Raw genomic sequence first — 19,050 nt, 5'->3', positions numbered from 1 at the left:
CAAAGGAGCACACACGATAGGAGTTTACTCCACTTCAAGTCCAAGGTCCCGCTGAGACGGTGCTCCTCCTTGGTTATATTTCCAAAGAGCCCCTGCAGCACCCCACCTGCTTCCCCTGTCAATCCTGTGACTCTACCTGTGGCCCCAGCAGCCAAGGGGGCTCATCAGACATCTCTTCAGACATCTGCCTGTGATTTCTCTCAGGATGATAAGGAAATGACTTGCAAAGGGTCCACCACCACGGCAGTAGGTGGCCATTGTCTCCCAAAAGGAAGCTGTTCAGCCGAGCAGAGGGACACCAAGCACATGGTGCAATTTAATATTCCTTTACAGGATGAACCGACAATGGAGGACAGAAGTAAGAAAATGGAACTGTCTTCAACTGTAGACAGATCCAATCGTCACTCAAGCAGCGTGCTGCTCCACTTTGCCCACCAGAGACCAATGGTGTCCGGGATGGGATCTACAACCACGACGACAGTCAATGTGGAATATCCTGAGGCTCCTAACCCAGCCGCAAACCCCAAGGGTGAACAGGACCCTTGCAGAAAACTCTATCGTAGTACCTCTGCTTGTTTGTTCTCCTCAAATAAACCATCAGAGAAAAACAATATGGTGTGTTTATCGGGAAAAGGCCAGGAAATGCCTGAGGAAAACCATTGTCATCGGGTCATACAAAGGAGCTTTTCCCTGGAAGTGCCCTACCCTAACACTGGAATTTCATGTCACGTTTCCAATCCAAAACTCAGTATTCCTCACTCTCCACATGTTCACATTCATTTGTCTCCTTGCTGCCCAGCTAAGCTGCCTAGCTCTGTTACTGATGTAAACACAAGTGACAAAGGGATTAATACACCAAAGAGCCCCGTTCAAAACACCAAGGTGAGTGTTTAGTTTCTCCATTGGAACTAGCTGAAGATCCCTGACCCACAGGTATGAGCCTAAATGCCTGTAAGTTAACAATGAATTGAGACAAACAGCTTTCCACCTAGGCTGTAGGAAAAGAAGATGTTAAGTCACCCATACGCTTGTTTAACTGGTTTAAGAAGATTCCCTACTGCTCTGGTTTGACAGCTCAGGTCATGCTGCTTTCATTGCTGATTTCATGTCAAATAAAAATAGGACTTTCAAGAATACTGCAAGTAATAAATGCATTAATGTTGGATTTACAAGGTTGTCATGATACTAGAATGTTTAACCTTAATACAATACTTACAACACTAGTATGAATCATATATTTGCTTAAAGGAAAATCAAGTCCTTGCCATGCGAAATAGGTTTTTTTTCTCGTCTTATTAAAAAATCTACATCCGACCCACAGTTTTGGTACAGAAAGGTTCACTGCGCACTTAAAAAAACATGTTATATTGATAATATTTTGATCATAATAAAACTTTATAATTGTTTTATTCTTGAAGCCATAGGGCTAAAATCTGATTATAATAATGTTACATTTTGCATCTTTAACTTATGGTTGATTAAGGAAAGTTTAAAGTTTGAGACATTACTTTTCTGAAACTAGATATTTTTTGATAAGGGTGCTTTCCTTTCACTGCTGCTTTTCAAATGCTTAAAAGTCTGTTTACTTAGGGTCGGCCATTAGGCCAACTACAAACTAGGCAGTCATTAAGTAACCGAGAAGATCGCTACAGCTAAGTCATGCAATTAACAAGCCCGATGAGGACAAACATTCAGAGGTCTTTGGTTACATTACAGTAAAACTATTTGCATATTGTTTTCCAAGAAACATAAAGTAGAGAAGAAACCCATATGTTATCTTGTCTGTTGTACTGCGAACACATGCTCAACTTTGGAGTAGTTCTCCATTTTTATTATTCTGTTAGCGCTATGAGTAATCAACTTAAGTATTTACCCGGGCTAATTTTAGTGGTGGGAAAAGCAGTGCCCCTTGCTGATATAAATAAAGGGCCTCTAAATATTCTCCCTGACTCCAGATAGTCTGGTGGTCTGTAGCACTGCCCAGTCCCGTGGATTCAAATTTAACAGCATGATACTAGAGCAGCGCACAGTCATGCCAGCCATCTGTGGACATGGTGTGTGTGTCTGCCGGGGGAAATGTAATGTAGGCAAGACGGAGCATGAGCCTTTCCCAGTAAAAGGTTGGTGCGTTCCCTTCCCAATGGGTCCCCCTGCCAGGCAGTGTTTGTGAAGTATCCGGTGTCGGCCGCCCCCCCTGCATTTAGCAGGTTGTCAAGTACCAAAGTCTCCTCTTTACCTAATTAGCCAGTCCATTTACTTTTACAGATCTAAATTTGCTTTCGTAAATCCAGATTTTATTTTCTGACTTAAAATAGAAAAAATACAGTTTCGAGTATATTAATTTCACTTGAGCCCTGATATACAAAATCCTTTGTGCATAAATAAGTGTCACTTCACACATCTCTCTGGTATAAGTCTAAAACACTTCACACCTTCGTTTACATTCTGATCGTGTCTGCCTTGAACGCATCAACAATAGGATTCACACCAATAAGTATATCAAAATTCAGCAACATGTCGTGAGCACATGTACAAAATACTAAACCATGTGTATAACGTTTTTTGAAAAACACGTAGTGAATTTCCTCAGTAAATATGGCTAAATGAGCTTTGTACTCACAAATGACTTTCATTTTACAGCAGCAGTACAAATGGTTACCTCTTACCTACATCAGCCCAACAATGTTTATTATCCACTACATAAAAACAAAAGAGAAAAATAAACAGCCAGAACTGAAAATATAAGAAACATGTAACATCCTTTGTTAATTTCAGCAGTAGAGAAACAGGCTACCAAGATCATTTTTTTTAAATGTTGCAAGAGAAGAAAGATGAAGCCAATGAACTACTGTATGAAGTTGAATGTGTGTATTATGATGCAGCTGGGTGTGGTGTTAAAAACATTTCCACAATGGAAACTTATGAAAACGCCAGGTCTACCGTTCTTATCTTCGGTGGCCTCGTAACTCTGTATACCTCATCTCACGAGTTAATGAACAACCAGTCGTCACCACATTACACGAGGAAGGGGAAATACACATTTCGGAGGTATTAACTTGAGCATGACTGTACATGGCATTGGATCTGCATTGATTAGTCTATCAGGATAAACAAAAATCCTCCATTTTCTTTAAACAACTAAAGACTGTCCAGCTGCAACTACTTTTGTGCAGCTGCCAGTGGTTGTGGTGGTGGGATGCATTTCCTAATTGAAGCTGGGAATAATTCAGATTCCTTCACAAGTGATAACATGTGGTCTAGAGAAGTAACTTGTGGGAACACAGACCTTCACTTTTGGGCTGTTTTCTTTTTATAAACGGCAAAAGAGCCAGCAGTCAAAAAATAATAAAAAAAGGTCCCCCTCGAGAGTAAATTAATATGTGTTGGTTATAAATTATACTTCAGCACAACTAGCATGCCACCAGACTCGGTGTTACCGCCCCCCGCTGTGACAGTAAATCGTTTCACGTGTGGAAAACCAGGCCTTCCTCCTTTTACAGCCTAGACTCAACTTTGTCGTAATAATCAAGCATAGTCTCTGCAGCTGTGGCATTTTCACGAGTTCCCCTTTAAACTGAAGTAAACATCATTCATTTTGAACATAAAAAAGGGTATATATGTAAAATAAATAACAGTGAGGACAGGCCACAACACACTTTCAGTCAGCAACATAAGTGTACAATTACCCTTTATCTCTCAATTAATCCCATAAACCAACCATCTGCCTCAGAGCTAAAATACTGTGCTCCTCCTAATAATATATAACACTAACCCATCAAGAATATGAAAAATAAAATGGCAATAAGAGCAATAATAATCTCCATTTAGATGTGTCATTCACCTTCCTCATTACAGGTCCTTGCAAAAATAAATGTTTTCCCCATCTTAACAAACTCACAGATATGATTACTTTGTTTGATTTTTTTACGTAAGTAAGTAAAATCCCCCCTCTGTGCAATAACGTTTTTTCTAACTTGCCAGAAGTTGAATTATTTCTTGCTCTGTACAACGTTTGTTCAGTCTTAAATTCCACCAGAATTTCAATGCACATGACTTAGTGTGTGTATCGAGAACACAGTGTTACTCTATTCTCGATATCAGACATTGTTTCTATCCCTTTGACATTACTTTTTATTATACATGTCTTTATTTCCTCTCATTCCCTTTGCCAACTTATAAATAGCTTCAGCTTATTTTACAGTTATTGTTTTTCAGACGTGTGCACTAGCCCCTGAACAGGATGGTTAATCGTCAGACGCTCCAATAACATTAGCTGAGTATCTCTTCAGAAGTTTAGGTTTCACAAGCTGCTGTCCACCTGTTGGAAAGTAGTTTGTCTTTGCCGAGCCAAGATGGATATCACTGAGCTTGCTCCAGAGATGCCCAAACATGTGTCTGTAGCTGTTTGCCACATTCATGCAGTACGTGGTCAGCACTGCTTAATGCCACATGCTAAACTGAGTTGCATTTAGTGTCACCTGAACCTTCAGGGATGCTCCGAACGCACATTTATCTATGGCTATGTTTTTTTTTATCTCAGGCAGTTTTGTCCTCTGTTGAAAACTATAGCCTATGGTTGAAAGCATACACTTCCTCTTTGGCCTCACCTCACCACATCCAAAAGTTTCGAAGGAAAAACAAGTTAGTTGATATATAAATGACCTACTTAATTTTTAAACCCAATAGGGACCGTAATTGTTTTATGCATTACGGTATTAAAAACTGACTTAAGTTGACACACAGATAAGATGTCCAATTTGTCTCTCGTTGTTTGTATAGTTCAGTTTTCTCCTATATGAGTAAGAAACTATAAAAGGCAGTGTATTAATATATATTGTTAAGATTTCTGAGAGCTTAAGAACTAGCTGATGAATGTTACATGGGCTTTGGGGTTAAGTGTAAGACATTGTGGTTTTATTGAACGTGGGATATGAAAGCATATCTCATCACTCCTGACAACTGATGTGAATGTGACATTAAATGTTATCCTGCTAGATGTCGTACTTATATATTGACTTAAATGAGATGTCAGATACAATTCCATAATATAAGATGACACAGACATAATGTAGCAAAAGGCCCTGACATGCATGATAAAACGGATACAACCCATTAAAAGGAAGGATTTATTTTTTTTAAATTGAAAATATATATATATAGTTTAAATAATTAAAAACCAAGGATTTAATAAGACACAAAGCAGTTAAATGTGTCAGAATAAAAATCGAATAATTAAGACTAACAGTTTGGACCTACAAACCAGACCACTACATGTAGAGGATATATTCAAACGAGTTTTAGGGGTCATTGCCTGTGTGCATGAAGCGTGTATCTTTTAACCCGCACTTAACTGCTTCCCTTGGCCGCTCTATTAGACATGCAAGGGCAGGACCAAGGAGGCCTCCATCTATATTTGTTCACGTAAACACCCTATACTGCTGTTAGACAGTTTGACCTGCCGCGGGTGTTAATTTGGTCGCAAAGTGACCTCCCTAGTGCAGTGTGTGTTTGCCTTCAGCCTTTGCCTTCAAGACTGTAGCGGCTGTGATAAAGGCATGCTGTGAATGTGTGAAGTGTTCAAAGAAAAGTCAGTTTGTCTGACAAATGCCACAGTATTTTAGGTCGAGTCTCTCTAGCAATAACACAGTGCAGCCGTTCATTGTAGGCTGATAAACACACTCCTATCTAGGCTACATACTAAATATAACATGAAATAGATCAAGTCAAATGACTCCCTTGAAGATAGTAGAGTGTTTTGTTTAAACTAAAGAGTAAAGATAGTTAGAGGCGAAAAAGGAAATAGATGTGGCAGAAAGACCAAATAGCTTATAGTGCTCCATTCATAACGTTGACATTCAAATTCTAAGGAGGCTCTCATATCAGGGACTCTGAGGACACTTAATCCCAAAATCCAGTTTGTATCATTGTTAAAACTGTGTACTGTACCTTTGCACGACCGTCTATTCATTCATGCCTCATTTATTCTCAGGGTCACTTCCTACACCAAAACGTTTTTTTAAAGTGTTAAAAGTGTTTTGCTACTTAAAGTGTCACATCATCACTATTCGATTGTCATTCAGCATTTCTCAGCGGAGCCCATCTATATTTTCTATGAATTTTCTCAGCATGGACTGATCTTAGTCCATGCTGAGCACATGGAGAAGCAACGGGGGATGAAGTGGGGAGGCAGAGAAGAGTTCTGTCCTTGTGGTCTTCCAAATAGAAACCATAGACATAATGTAAAGGTCGTCTCCATTGTATTGCCTTGGGTTTTTGTGGTTGCCACCATTTTCAACATTGACGACATAAACACAAAAATGCTCGTTGCCATGGAAGTGAAGACCGTATAGCATCTACTGTATGGCAAATGTGCCCCAATGTGCAGGCTTTTTAAAAATAAGTCTATTCATTGTGTTTAAACCTTTATATATACAGTCTATGGTTTAAACCCTTTATTTCTGAACAGTTGCAGATAAAGACTAGGCCAGGTTTTATTGTTAGTGTTTATAATATTTGTAAAATTGTTTTCCAGTGGTGTCTGTGAAGGATTGTCGTTTGGGTTGTAAATTCCAAATGTATTGAAAGAATATAAATACAATCATTTCTAAAATACCGATGTATTTCTACATTATCTGCGTGTGCCATTCAGCCTTTCCAAAAATGTTTGTGCTTGCCCCACAGGAAGTGATCAAGCACCTGTAATTACGGGGGTCTAACAACAATTCAATATGACATTACACCATTCTCTTTCAGCCCTTAGGAACATGTCCAATGTGAAGAAGAACTTCTAACTTCACATTAAGGACATTGTGTGTGAATTCTTTGTGCGTGCATGTGTAATATTGTCCTGATGCTGACGCCTTGTGTGATCCCTCTCTTTGTCTCTCTGTCAGACACGTGATGACTTCCTGGGACAGGTGGACGTCCCCTTAAATCAGATACCGGTGAGTCCTTGGTTGAAGGATGTTCTTTGAATATTTACGCCTGTGACTTGTTTGACTTCCCCTTAGTTAGAGATCATTTCGTTTTTAATTGAAGCTTTTGCTGCTCACGCTCTTGAACTCTCTCTCTCACCCATGTCACCATGTAAATATAAACACGCTCGCCCTTATTCTAGTGCCTGTTCCACATCGTTGGCTATAGTTTTGGAAACACAGTCTGTCATGTTTATGTTACGTTCCTGCTTTTGTTTCATTATAAATACACAGAAATGTTATACTGTCACCATCATCACTATCTTTAAATATATTGACTTTTGATCCACTGCCAGTCAGTTTATTTTTTCACCCTGATTTCGAAATGTTTGGAGGATTGAAAATGTCCTTTTTCTTTTCTCAGACAGAAAATCCTAACACAGAAAGACCATACACATTTAAGGATTTTCTGCTTCACCCACGAAGGTTAGCATGATTTATTGTTATTTACTCTTATTTCTTTCCCTGTTTACATTCCATTTTTATTGGCATGAGAAATTATAGTCCACAGTTCATACTTTGTTTTCAATATTCCTGACAATATGTATGTCTTTCATGTTCAAAATGTTTAATAAATCTGTTGGTTTCACAGCCACAAGTCCAGGGTCAAAGGTCACCTGCGTCTCAAGATGACCTACCTGCCCAAAGACCCAGGTTCAGAGGAGGAAACGGTGGAGCAGACTGAGGACACGGATGTAAGTTTAGCACGTTCAACAAGGATGTATCTCCCATGGCGTTCATTAATATCACTCGTTGTGTTATTTTAAGTTTAGATTCTTCCTACTGTTGATAATAGATCAGCTGCAGCCTCAAATGAACTTGGACTAATAAATAGATTTTAGTTCCCTGTCACTCTACATTTCTATGAGCTAAGAAATAAACCAGGTATTGGCTAAAATCCAATTGTAGGCAACCTCATTTTCAATTGTTTTTTTCCCTTGGTGTTGTTTTTTTCTATAGTGTCATTTACAGCAATTAATAATGATAGTGTATTGTTTTGCATAATCACACATGACAATCACGGTACTGCAAATTGAATATCTCCACAAATCAACCTACAAAGCTGAAATAAAATATCAAGTGTACTGTATTGATTACCTAGCTGAGAAGTTTGAGGGGTTCAGCTTGTAGCCTGCTGCTCTTCATTTAACACCTCAGTGTGGCCACTTCTGACTCTTCTGATCCTGCATTATTTCAAACTGAGCCGCAAAACACATCTAGATATGGTCCTCGTTTATTTTGTTGACGCATTTTTGATCAACGGAAGTGGTCAAAAGCTCACAAACACATTGCATTCCCTGTGACTACTTGTGTTTCAGCAGTCAACAGCTTTGAATTAAAAACTAATCAGAGATAGTGAGAAATGTCAGATTTATTTACAGCCACTTATCGAGCATTCATTCTTGGAATGTCACCGAAAGACAACGAAATGAATTTACTGCAAATATATGAATATTTCAATACTTTGATTTGTTGGCATTATGCTCAGTCACTATTAGGCTGTGAACAAATGCGATACCTCATCAGAGATAGTGATTTTGTATATGAAATTCTTACTAACTATTACTTTAAGACCATTGACATTAAGATACTGTACATGCTGTGTGTACCGCCTTTTTAAAAGTTCTGTTTGTGTCGTGCAGCCCAGTTGGGAGTATCTGGAGGCTCAGGACATGTCGGGTCCCAGGCAGAGCCAGCTGCTGCCCGCTCTGCCCCCTGGCTGGGAAGAGCGGCAGGACAACCTGGGGAGGACCTACTTTGTCAATCATGAGAGCAGAAACACACAGTGGCAGCGGCCCACAGTCCTGTAAGACCCCCCCCCCACCCCCTCATCAGCAAAGCTACAGCACTTTTTCTTGTTAGGGCAGAACTGACTGTGTGTGTGTCTGTGTGTGTGTCCTAAACAGGGACGATGACCTGCAGATACAAAGAAGACAGAACAATGATATGGACGTGGAGCAGGCTTTTATTACACGCAGACAGATCTCAGACCACGATGAGAACACCACACGAGAGTCTCCTGAGGTCCGTTTATTACTGTTTTAAAAAATGCACTTTTGGTGAAGGAAGCGGGGGAACAATGGTGGAAGGATGTTCTGCAGCCAGGTTTTGCAATGTTTTAGCAATTGGTCCTGGCTTTTCCTCTGAGGGTTTGGCATAAACACTAATACACACTAAATAAATAACTTTGAGATTTACACTTAACAAACCTTACTAAAAACTAAAGTGTATTACTTAAACTAACAAATATATTTTTTCCAGGTTTTGTACATGTAGGATCCTAATTGAGTTTTTGTGGTCATTTCTATGTGATTATAATTTCAGTACTTCTAATTATTTTAATGAAAGACGCTTGTTTACATAAAAAAGTGCACATTTCTTGCTTGACAGCGCAGTTAGTGACGCAATTGTCATCGGATATAAACTTGGACCTTTCCCCTATACTCCTCCACTTTCTTGACGAGTCTCTTTTGTCTCCTCTTCTAGAGCTGGGAGATCATTACAGACGACGAGTCCACCTTGTACCACAGCAACAGCAACAGCCAGGTCATGTCACCTCCACCCCACGGCCCTGAGGAGTTCCTCCCATTTCGTGAAGATCTGAGAAATTCCCTTGTTTCTGCGTCCACAGCTGGCGAGCTGCGAGCCAACCAGGCGGTGAGTCATATGCTGTTCAGCAATGGGTCTGATTTCTGGAAAGTCAGAGGAAGATCGATTCCTAATAAAATGAATTAGAAACATACACTTAATACAGAGAGAGAGGGAGATAAGTGGAAGTGATATAACATTAATAGTCAAGTGTCTCTGTAGTCTTGACATCCTTCCTCTGCCCTGCAGGATCATGCAAGTAATTCAAGCCATTCCAGTCGCAGAGGAAGTGCCCAGACTTCAACCAGAGAGGAACATCCTGTTAATCCTGTGGTGAGTATCTCACTCCCTTTTTGAAATCGCTCCTTCCTCCACTCCTTGCGGTGTGAATGGACAGTTGTCAGCATTCAGAATTCACGTGGTGTTTTCTTCCTTTCCTGTGTGGAAGTTAGGAAATATTTTCAGTGACTTAATGTGTCCCAATATTGGTAATGGGTTACTCCAAGAGCTTGAGGTTTTCAGTATTGATCCCCTAATTGATGTTATGTCATTCAATAGCTGGTTCCTACCTCGACTGGGCTGCCTGCAGGCTGGGAGGAGAAGAGAGACAGTAAAGGAAGACGCTACTTTGTTAACCACAACAGCCGAACCACCTCATGGACGCGGCCCCTCGTTCAGGTACAAAGTGTTTTCTGGGGGGATTGTGTGTGTGTCAATATGTGTACATGTCGGTCTGTCCGTCCATAGCTAATCTAGTATCCTGCTGTACCCATCAACCTAGCTTAGTTAGTGGACATTTCTTACTTTATGAATGCACAAGGACCTCTTAAGGTTTTGATGTTAAACAACTTTTGAAAAACGTTTTAATTGACTGTTTTCTATCGTCCTTGACTTCTTGATTCACTCCTCTCAATTAATTGTTAGTGTCCTCAAGTTATGTACAACTGCTTCATTAGCATTTTCAGCAATCGGCTAATTTAAAAACAAGCCTCAGCTTCTCTGTTGAAGGCCAGATTTTGGCCTTGGTTGTGGCTCAAAAAAGAGATTTTGGTTTAATTGTTAATGAAACATATTTTTCCATTTCATAAATGTAATGATCCACTAAAGTTGGGCATGAGAAAGGTGAACGCAGTTGTTGCTGCCATCTTACCTGTGGACGCCTGGCAAGATGTGCACTGTACTTATTGCCATTTTCTAGTTATTATTGATACTGAATGATAGCAAAATGATGAATACTGAAACTCAACCGACACTTGTAATCACAGTTCTTTCTTACTTCTCCATATAATATTTGTTGGACAGAGGACCCAAGAAGCCCCAGCCGTGGCCCCAGCCATGGCCCCAGCCGTGGCCCCAGCCGTGGCCCCAGCTGCAGCACAGATTGGTGCAGGGGCTCGTCAGAGCGCGACCCCGCCCTTACCCCCCGTGTCTCCTGAAGAGTCTCCTCAGCAGACCCCGAGCCCCGAGGCATCTCAGGACTCTGCCTTCCTGCCGGCCGGTTGGGAGGTCCGCAGCGCTCCCAGTGGAAGACCTTTTTTCATCAACCACAACACTAAAGCTACTACCTGGGTGAGAAAGCAGCAGACATTGGACGTGCTTTTACCAGTTACTTTAAAGGCACACTGCTAAATTACTGGTTTGCGGTTTGTTAACACACCATTGAAAGCTCAAGAAGCTAGAAATTGAGATAATCCTGCATTTTTCCTACTTTTAATGCAGATGCTCCCAAGGGAGCCACTTAAGAAAAACAAAGACCATGTGAAATTGTTTCCTGTTTTGCTGAAACACACCCTGTTTGTTTTCCTCCGAGCAGGATGATCCCAGGCTGAAGATCCCTGTGCAGGCGAGGAGGCGACCCTCACTCGACCCATCTGATCTCGGCCCTCTGCCGGTAAGTTGTTACAGAAACTGTGTAACAAAATCGGTTGAAAGACATAATCAACTTTTTGCTTTGGATCTCATGCAAACATCTTCCTTTATTGCTCTGCGTGGAATAATTAATGATATTTTTGATATTTAATGATAGACCAAAGCTACTTATTAAAGAATGTGATGTGTTCCTCCTTTCTAGCCTGGCTGGGAGGAGAGGGTCCACACCGATGGGAGGATTTTCTACATAGATCACAGTGCGTATGACATTCAATACTAAGATCACATCTTGGACAAAATAATGTCTGGAGGGGTGAAGGGGACCACCATGGGACCTTATTTTGGACAAACATATGTATATCAATGGCGAGTGACACGTCATTATGTGTACCCTTTAGAAATGTGCCAATAATCACACGTGATGTTTGTAAAAATTAAAAGAAAAAACTCCAAATCATCAATTTGCGATTACTGTAAAAGTCTGAAAACACATGGACTACACACCGAAAGTCGAGTAAATGGGTCAAAACTTCTTTTCCCGCTGACGCTGCGCAGCTGTGTGTTTTATTCCTGAATAAACTCACACAAACAGCGAATCTTGCTCATTCTCTGGCTTACCAGCTCATTAAATGACCTGGATTAGGGGGAAAAAACGCACCTGGTAAGATAACGTTACAGCTGTGCGCGGAACAAAGCTCAGTTACCTAGTGTTTGTTACATTGTTGTTGTTAGGATTATGCAAGGTGAGATTCTGTACAGAGCTAAATGCTGCTCAACCCGTGACTTTGCAAAATTATCTTCTTTAAGTGTGAGTCACAGGAAAACTCAAACAGGATCAAAAGTCGCTGGCATACATATGTGTATATGAAATAAGGTCTGATAGTGTAAGGGCAGGGACTCCTCTATGTTTCAGTATTAATAATTGGCCTATTATATTCCACAGACACCAGGATCACACAATGGGATGATCCCAGATTACAGAACTCGGCTATAACCGGACCAGTGAGTATACATTATATTTTACGATATGACGTAACACGATATTAGCACATGAAAAAGCACACTCCTGTAAATATGTATCCTTGATAACAGTGTTAAGATTAAGATGGATTTGACGCTGAACGCTGTCCTTTGTTGATTACAGGCAGTGCCTTATTCCAGAGATTATAAACAGAAGTATGAATACTTCAGGAAGAAGCTGAAGAAACCGGTGAGTGTCCTCACAGCAACTGGCATTGGTGTTACCTTCACCTCAGATATTACTTTGCCACTTTGTTAACTTTCTTCTTAATGAACGCATTACATTTGTTCTTAGGCTGACATCCCAAACCGCTTTGAGATGAAGATGAGACGAAATGCAGTTCTGGAGGACTCGTACCGACGCATCCTCTCCGTGAAGAGGGCCGACCTGCTGAAGGCCCGGCTGTGGGTGGACTTTGAGGGAGAAAAGGGTCTGGACTACGGCGGCCTGGCCAGAGAGTGGTTCTTCCTCATGTCCAAGGAGATGTTCAACCCGTACTACGGCCTGTTCGAGTATTCTGCCACGTGAGGCCACACACTGCATGTTTTATACCTCCAGATATGGTCTCATTAAATAACGAGGAAAAGAGTAGGAAAGTGCTTTGGGGGATTTTTTTATTATTCAGTGGGTTCGACATTTCCATCTAATGTTGTTTGCTCTGTCTATTTTTTACCATTAATATCAAGTGTGTTTTATTTCGATCTTATTTCACAATCCCTTTTATGTTATATTCCTGTTTTTAGGTTCATTTTAGGCCTGATTTCCCCTATTTGAAAGATCTTTGTGCTGCATTAATTGTATAATAAGTGCTATGCAAATGTTCTTTATGATTATAAATGATATTTACAGTAAATGACTGACGCTCAGGACAGACAGTGTGGGTCTAGATACAGTGATCATCTCAAATGTGTGAAAGGGAGAATGGTTTTACATTTTCATAATTTATGATGATTTATTCAGGATTGAATCTGCATAATAGTGGACAATTAAAGCTACACATAAATAACTGTAGTTGCTTTTTTATAGGAACCATGAAAGGCAATTTAGAAAGCTTTTTATTTCTGTTCATACTTTTGTTATGATCTTTCCTCCAGGGACAACTACACATTGCAGATTAACCCTAACTCAGGTTTATGTAACGAGGACCATCTGTCCTACTTCAAGTTCATCGGCCGCGTGGCGGGCATGGCCGTGTATCATGGCAAACTGCTTGATGGTGAGTGCCTCTTTGTATACATATGTGACCCGCTCTATCGAAATCAGTCGGAAGTCGCAACGGCTCATTTCAAAATAAACGTGGATTTGTGTAAAAAAATAGATTCGGGGTTCGGGTGTTTTGTTTGATTTTAAATAAACAAAGTCTTGGCTTTCAGAATATGAAACTTTTCTTTCCAAAATCACACGATAAATACATTTTTGAAGCTTGTAAAGAGAAGATGACGGCTCTCGCTCGCCACTCGGCTGTTCCGCAGCGCTGCCCCCCCTCCCTCCGGCTGAAATTTTGAATGTAAGGCATATAGTAATCATAGATAACACGGCAGGGTCCGTTAGTTTGTTTTCATCTGATTTCAATTAAACAAATTCTTGGCTTTCAGAATATTAAACTTGTTTCGGCAAATTCAGATGATAAATACAACTTTGAAGCTTGTAACGGCATAATTACAAGCGGAGAACGGAGTAACTTGACGTCACAGCAGGCAGAACAACAGCCGGTGTTTCTCGTGAGTGTTTTCCCCAGGAACACAATACACACAAACGCAAAATTACACAAACACACACACACACACACATAGATACATACATACATACACACATACATACAGACACACTCGCGAGCTTCCCCCAGACCAGTAATCCAAATTAAAATATCTTCCCTCCGTAGTATTTTAATCATTTGCTCCGCTAATAACCAATTAGATCGATGGATTCCAGAGAAGAGAAAACTTTGAAGGCCTTGTTCTCAAAATGATGACTCGGTGACGGTCATTATATAATGTGACATATTTTGCTTAATATTTGGAGCACAACAACAATCCTGATATCATTAGAAAGCTAGGAATCTCCTCTTTCCAGTAGTGTATACAACTCAAAATGTGTCTTCGGGTCAATGCGACTGATTTCGATGGAGCAGGTCACATATTGCCAAAGGGCAAAGAGAAGATCAAAGGGATTGGAGAAATGTGATTTCATAGAGCTTGACTCTTTTTGTGTGTGTGTTATTTAAAGCTTTCTTCATTCGGCCGTTCTACAAGATGATGCTGCAGAAGCCGATCACTCTGCAGGACATGGAGTCTGTTGTGAGTGTCATACTGCTGTAACTAATTAAACCCCCAATATGTTGTCTTCTGAGGCTAGGGATGACACAATAAAACAATAACGAAAGACAAAGTACACCAATATGGGAGTTGTTGTCTCGTTGCACTCAGCTAGCCCTGTTTAAGATGAATTCATTCTTCATCCATTTGGAGGTCCTTCAGAGCCAACATATCTGCAGACGCCTCTTCCTCTCGTAAACAAATTGACTTGGTGATTAAAAACAATAAAGAAAACACTGAATAAAGCAGCTTCACATTAAAAGTCATTTTACTCTAAAGCTGTTTTTACTTATCTTATAACTTAAGATCCAGACGTCCAATGACTATCATCCTTTAGCGCATATCATATAGTAGTTTTTAAACTCACACATTACACTTGTGATTGAACACCTTGAATGAGACAGTATGAAAGACATTTTGATCGTTGTCTTTTCAGGACAGTGAATATTTCAACTCCTTGATGTGGATTTTGGAGAACGACCCGACAGACTTGGATTTGAGGTTCACCATCGACGAAGAGCTCTTTGGACAGGTGTGTTCAAACACAGTCTTTCCCTGTAAAACGTCAACTTTCAACCATTTGTCATACGTGTGTTTTCTTGTTTAATTTTACATGATATATCCCGTTCTTCATATTCAGACTCACCAGCATGAACTGAAGCCGGGCGGCGCAGAGATTGTCATCACTAATGAAACCAAGAAGGAATACATCCAGTAAGCAACAGAGAGAAAACAATTCATCTCCAAATTGTTGGAAAGATGGTTTGACGCTAACCTGCTGTTTTGTGTTTCTAACAGTCTGGTGATGCAGTGGAGGTTTGTGAACAGGATACAGAAGCAGATGACTGCTTTCAAAGAGGTAACAACTATTCACACATTTTTATAAAAGAGTAGACAACAAGAAACCGTATAAAGTAAGAATGAGAGTCATATAAATGTAGTAAATTAAATAAGTAATATTCAAAGTGTAGTGAGGTTGATAGCACCAATATGTACGGTAGTTTTCTTTCCCCATTTCATTTCATGTTGTGCTACTTCAAACGGTTTGTTACAATTATTTTTGTTATGTGTATTTTTTAGGAAGCTTGAATTTGGATAGGTTCTTGAGACACACGGTGCTGTCTGCCTTCACTTTCGCACCACGGCGAAAGGAAGTAGGCAGGTGTCCGTCGGCGTCCCCAATGTGTGGACCTATGACTTTCGTGTCGGACCAAAGAGACGGAGAAGTCGGTGTTAGAGTACGTTCATTCAGGCAAGTCGCGAAGTTTATGTCAAGTTCTGACTTATAGGTGCGTGGCAGCTTCGGGAACACGCAAGAGCTAGCCGCTACACTTCAAAGGAGGGAGTCGAGGAGTTTTCTGACGTATCCCTCCGCCAGGGTCCGGCTACACTTCGAAATGCTCCCATTTCATTTTGTCACTCGTTAGTTCTTCTTTTAGTGAAAAGGTTCTTTTGTCTTTCTCATCCATGGAGTTCGACGTTAAACCAGTAAGTGTTAAGATTTCCCTGCAAACCTGACAAAAAACATAGGTCGCACTCGTAAACCATAAGCCAAATATGGTGTTCGTCCTTGTAACGAAACTAAGGAACGCCATACCAGACAGGCGATAGAATTTTCATCCTCCACACGACTGGCAGGTATTCCCCAACTCCCTCCCCAGCGTGTTATGTCTAAGTCGTTTCACTGAGAATCTCCTCCCGCCCACAACGCCTTCGTTTGCGCTCTAAATTTCCTCCTACGTAACTGGCGAGACTACACAGGCCGTGACTCCGGATTTCCTGTCAAGAGTTTTTCATCTGCCCTCCTCGCGTACTGAACGTAGGGCCCGTGGTCCACCGGAAGTCCGTCGTGACCGGTGTCAATGTAGTGTAGAACATGACCCAGCCAAAATAAATAAGTAAGTAATTAGTTAATGTCCTTATGAAATTTTTCTTTTTCAAATCAGAGCGTTTTTTGACTAACTTTTCCCTAGAAAACGTGTGGTTCTTATGTGTCTAATAAACTAGACGAGGGTTGTTAGGATTTCGGTGTGTCACTTTATTCTTTTTATCTTTTGTTTATATGCGTCTACCAAAACACAAACTTAATTCCGAAAAACTAACACACATACGAGAGTATCGAACTAACACCACCCGTATCAGTTTACGAACCAGTTTGAAAATAAAACTTTTCGTGAAAATGTTTACTTCAGTAGAACTATAATACATAAACTCTATAAGCCGTTTTACAAGACCAGTTCTTCAATTCGACATTAGAGGAGCAATGTTGGGGGGAGGATTCGTATTGGTTCGTGTAGTCATCCGTTCCTGTCCGTTGCTGGTCTCTCTCCTTTTTCCCTTCGGTCACACAAAAACCCGATTTTGAAGAGGTTGGAAAATTTTACAGTCTTTATCCTTATGTTAGTTTTACAATTCTCAACGGTGGTACACACCCGAGCCCCTCAAAAAGTGCACAAGGGTGCCGAGGCTACCGCCTTGTCGCACGCCAGGCAACGCGGCACCTTTTTGTTTGCAGTTGTAGTCTCGTTTGTGTCGTCGAAATAGACTTTAGTAAGGTTATTTTTTCTTTCTTTTTTATGCTCAAAAAGCTTGTAGGACACGTAATTATCTTGCGGTGCTCGACACCGGCGTCACCAGACAAAATGAAAATTTGCTAATATCTCCCCTGTGCCTTCTCTTTTAGATGTGATTTGACCTTTTGAAACAAATGTTACTATGGCGTAAACCGGTTCAAAGTATCGACAATAAGTAATATAAAGTAAATTAAGCAAATAAACTTATGTCCTGTTACGTGTAATTACTTCGTGAATTCTGTGTTTTACCGGAAGTTCACATGTTATACGCGGCCTAAATGCGAAACTCCGATTAAAGGTACGGCATCAGGCAGTGTACCGTTGCGTATATTCTTGTACTGTAAATTGTATCCGGTTTTATTATGACTATCACGTTTTTCTCGTCTCGTCGTATGTGTTCATAACAATACTGTACCATTATGTTATATCGTCGTCGCTGTATATTTACAGCGTTCTCTACTATGTTCTCGGTGGATCTTACGTTCTCTCTATGGGGGACACAATTTCACGTAATCCGTCACTAATGTCGCAGACAAACAAAAGGTTCGGTAGATGAAACTCAACGGAAAAAATTTTGATACCTACTTCACTGTTAGGCATAGACGTCAACCCTGCCCGATAAGGTCTTACTCGACGGAAATTACCCTCTCGGCTAAAAACAGTTTTCACCAGGCGAGATTGCCACCGCTGGAGTGTCAAGAGGAGCACCAAAGGACTCGCCGGTGTATCACCGACGTGCTAGGCAACACACAAACAAACACCGCTACTTAAAGGGAAATTACATTTGTGAAATATCTTTTTCCGCATGAAAAATTACATGAATGTTAACAGTTTATGAGTATATTATACACCCAAAAAGTCCTACCCATCGTGCACGCATGAATCACTTATTCGCGAAAGACAAGAGTTTCGTGTTCAACTATCGAGAGAAACTATGTCGACGAAGATAACGCAAAGTCGCAATCTCCGGTGGCTTCGTTTGCTGCGTCACAACATGTTTGTCTAATAAGTTACACCACAAAGGGCGTGGTATCTCGCAGTTCGTCTCGGTAAGTAGACCGTGGGGGAACTACAAGGGGCACGGTGTCTGACACTTCGTCGGGACTAACGGAGGCAGAACGGCAGGAAGTGCTCGGTGCGCAGATTTTTGTGTTTGTCGTTATATCACTAAACTGTTCGAGAAGGATCTCTCCGGCTTATTTGGAGACTCTCGTACCGTGTGTTAGACGCTACCCAGCGCCCGTCTACTTTCGGACAGAATGAAAAGGTTTTGCGTGCGACTCTATCTGCCGCACCAACCGCCGTCATCGACAAGAAACATGAGACCACAAGAGAAGAGGTCAGCAAGGTGTAGCGGGGTTGGGCAGAGGGCTCGCGTGTGTACTCGGGTCGACACCTCCTGTTCTGTTCGTCCTTCTGTCTTCGTAATAACGTAGAAAGACCCGTTGGTCAAAAAATATCAATGTTACCGGTCGGTTAACCCGGTCTAATTTGTTTGAGTTGCGAGGTCCGAGCGAAGAGTAGTTTCTAGGAACTACCGCCAAGGACCTCATTTAGTTGAGTTGTCTTAGGACTCTGACGTGGTGTCGTTTCTTATAGGTTGTCATGTAAAATATAAATGTGTGGAAATTTGTACGTTCCCAACTCTCAAAACCTACGTTGTTAACAAGGGCCAAAAATATTACAACGCATCTTATCAATAATTAAAG

General features: G+C 40.8%; 1 protein-coding gene across 1 annotated transcript in view; it reads left to right on the top strand.

The window, feature by feature from the left end:
* nedd4a (NEDD4 E3 ubiquitin protein ligase a) overlaps positions 1-19,050 on the top strand; it is a 43,522-nt gene that overhangs the window by 10,459 nt on the left and 14,013 nt on the right. Inside the window, exons 6-25 of the mRNA XM_010795627.1 lie at positions 6,894-6,944; positions 7,339-7,400; positions 7,567-7,669; positions 8,618-8,781; positions 8,882-8,999; positions 9,462-9,632; positions 9,813-9,896; positions 10,122-10,241; positions 10,866-11,132; positions 11,377-11,454; positions 11,635-11,689; positions 12,376-12,434; positions 12,577-12,642; positions 12,748-12,977; positions 13,548-13,669; positions 14,680-14,750; positions 15,205-15,300; positions 15,409-15,482; positions 15,567-15,627; positions 16,111-16,113. Coding sequence (XP_010793929.1) covers positions 6,894-6,944; positions 7,339-7,400; positions 7,567-7,669; positions 8,618-8,781; positions 8,882-8,999; positions 9,462-9,632; positions 9,813-9,896; positions 10,122-10,241; positions 10,866-11,132; positions 11,377-11,454; positions 11,635-11,689; positions 12,376-12,434; positions 12,577-12,642; positions 12,748-12,977; positions 13,548-13,669; positions 14,680-14,750; positions 15,205-15,300; positions 15,409-15,482; positions 15,567-15,627; positions 16,111-16,113 — 2,055 coding nt within the window. The remainder of the gene's footprint in view (positions 1-6,893; positions 6,945-7,338; positions 7,401-7,566; positions 7,670-8,617; positions 8,782-8,881; positions 9,000-9,461; positions 9,633-9,812; positions 9,897-10,121; positions 10,242-10,865; positions 11,133-11,376; positions 11,455-11,634; positions 11,690-12,375; positions 12,435-12,576; positions 12,643-12,747; positions 12,978-13,547; positions 13,670-14,679; positions 14,751-15,204; positions 15,301-15,408; positions 15,483-15,566; positions 15,628-16,110; positions 16,114-19,050) is intronic.

The sequence above is a fragment of the Notothenia coriiceps genome, unplaced genomic scaffold (assembly GCF_000735185.1).
Source record: "Notothenia coriiceps isolate Sejong01 unplaced genomic scaffold, NC01 NC01_scaffold00037246, whole genome shotgun sequence".
NCBI classification, from domain to species: Eukaryota; Metazoa; Chordata; class Actinopteri; order Perciformes; family Nototheniidae; genus Notothenia; species Notothenia coriiceps.
The sequence above is the reverse complement of the archived record's forward strand: the minus strand, read 5'-3'. Positions and strand labels throughout refer to the sequence as shown.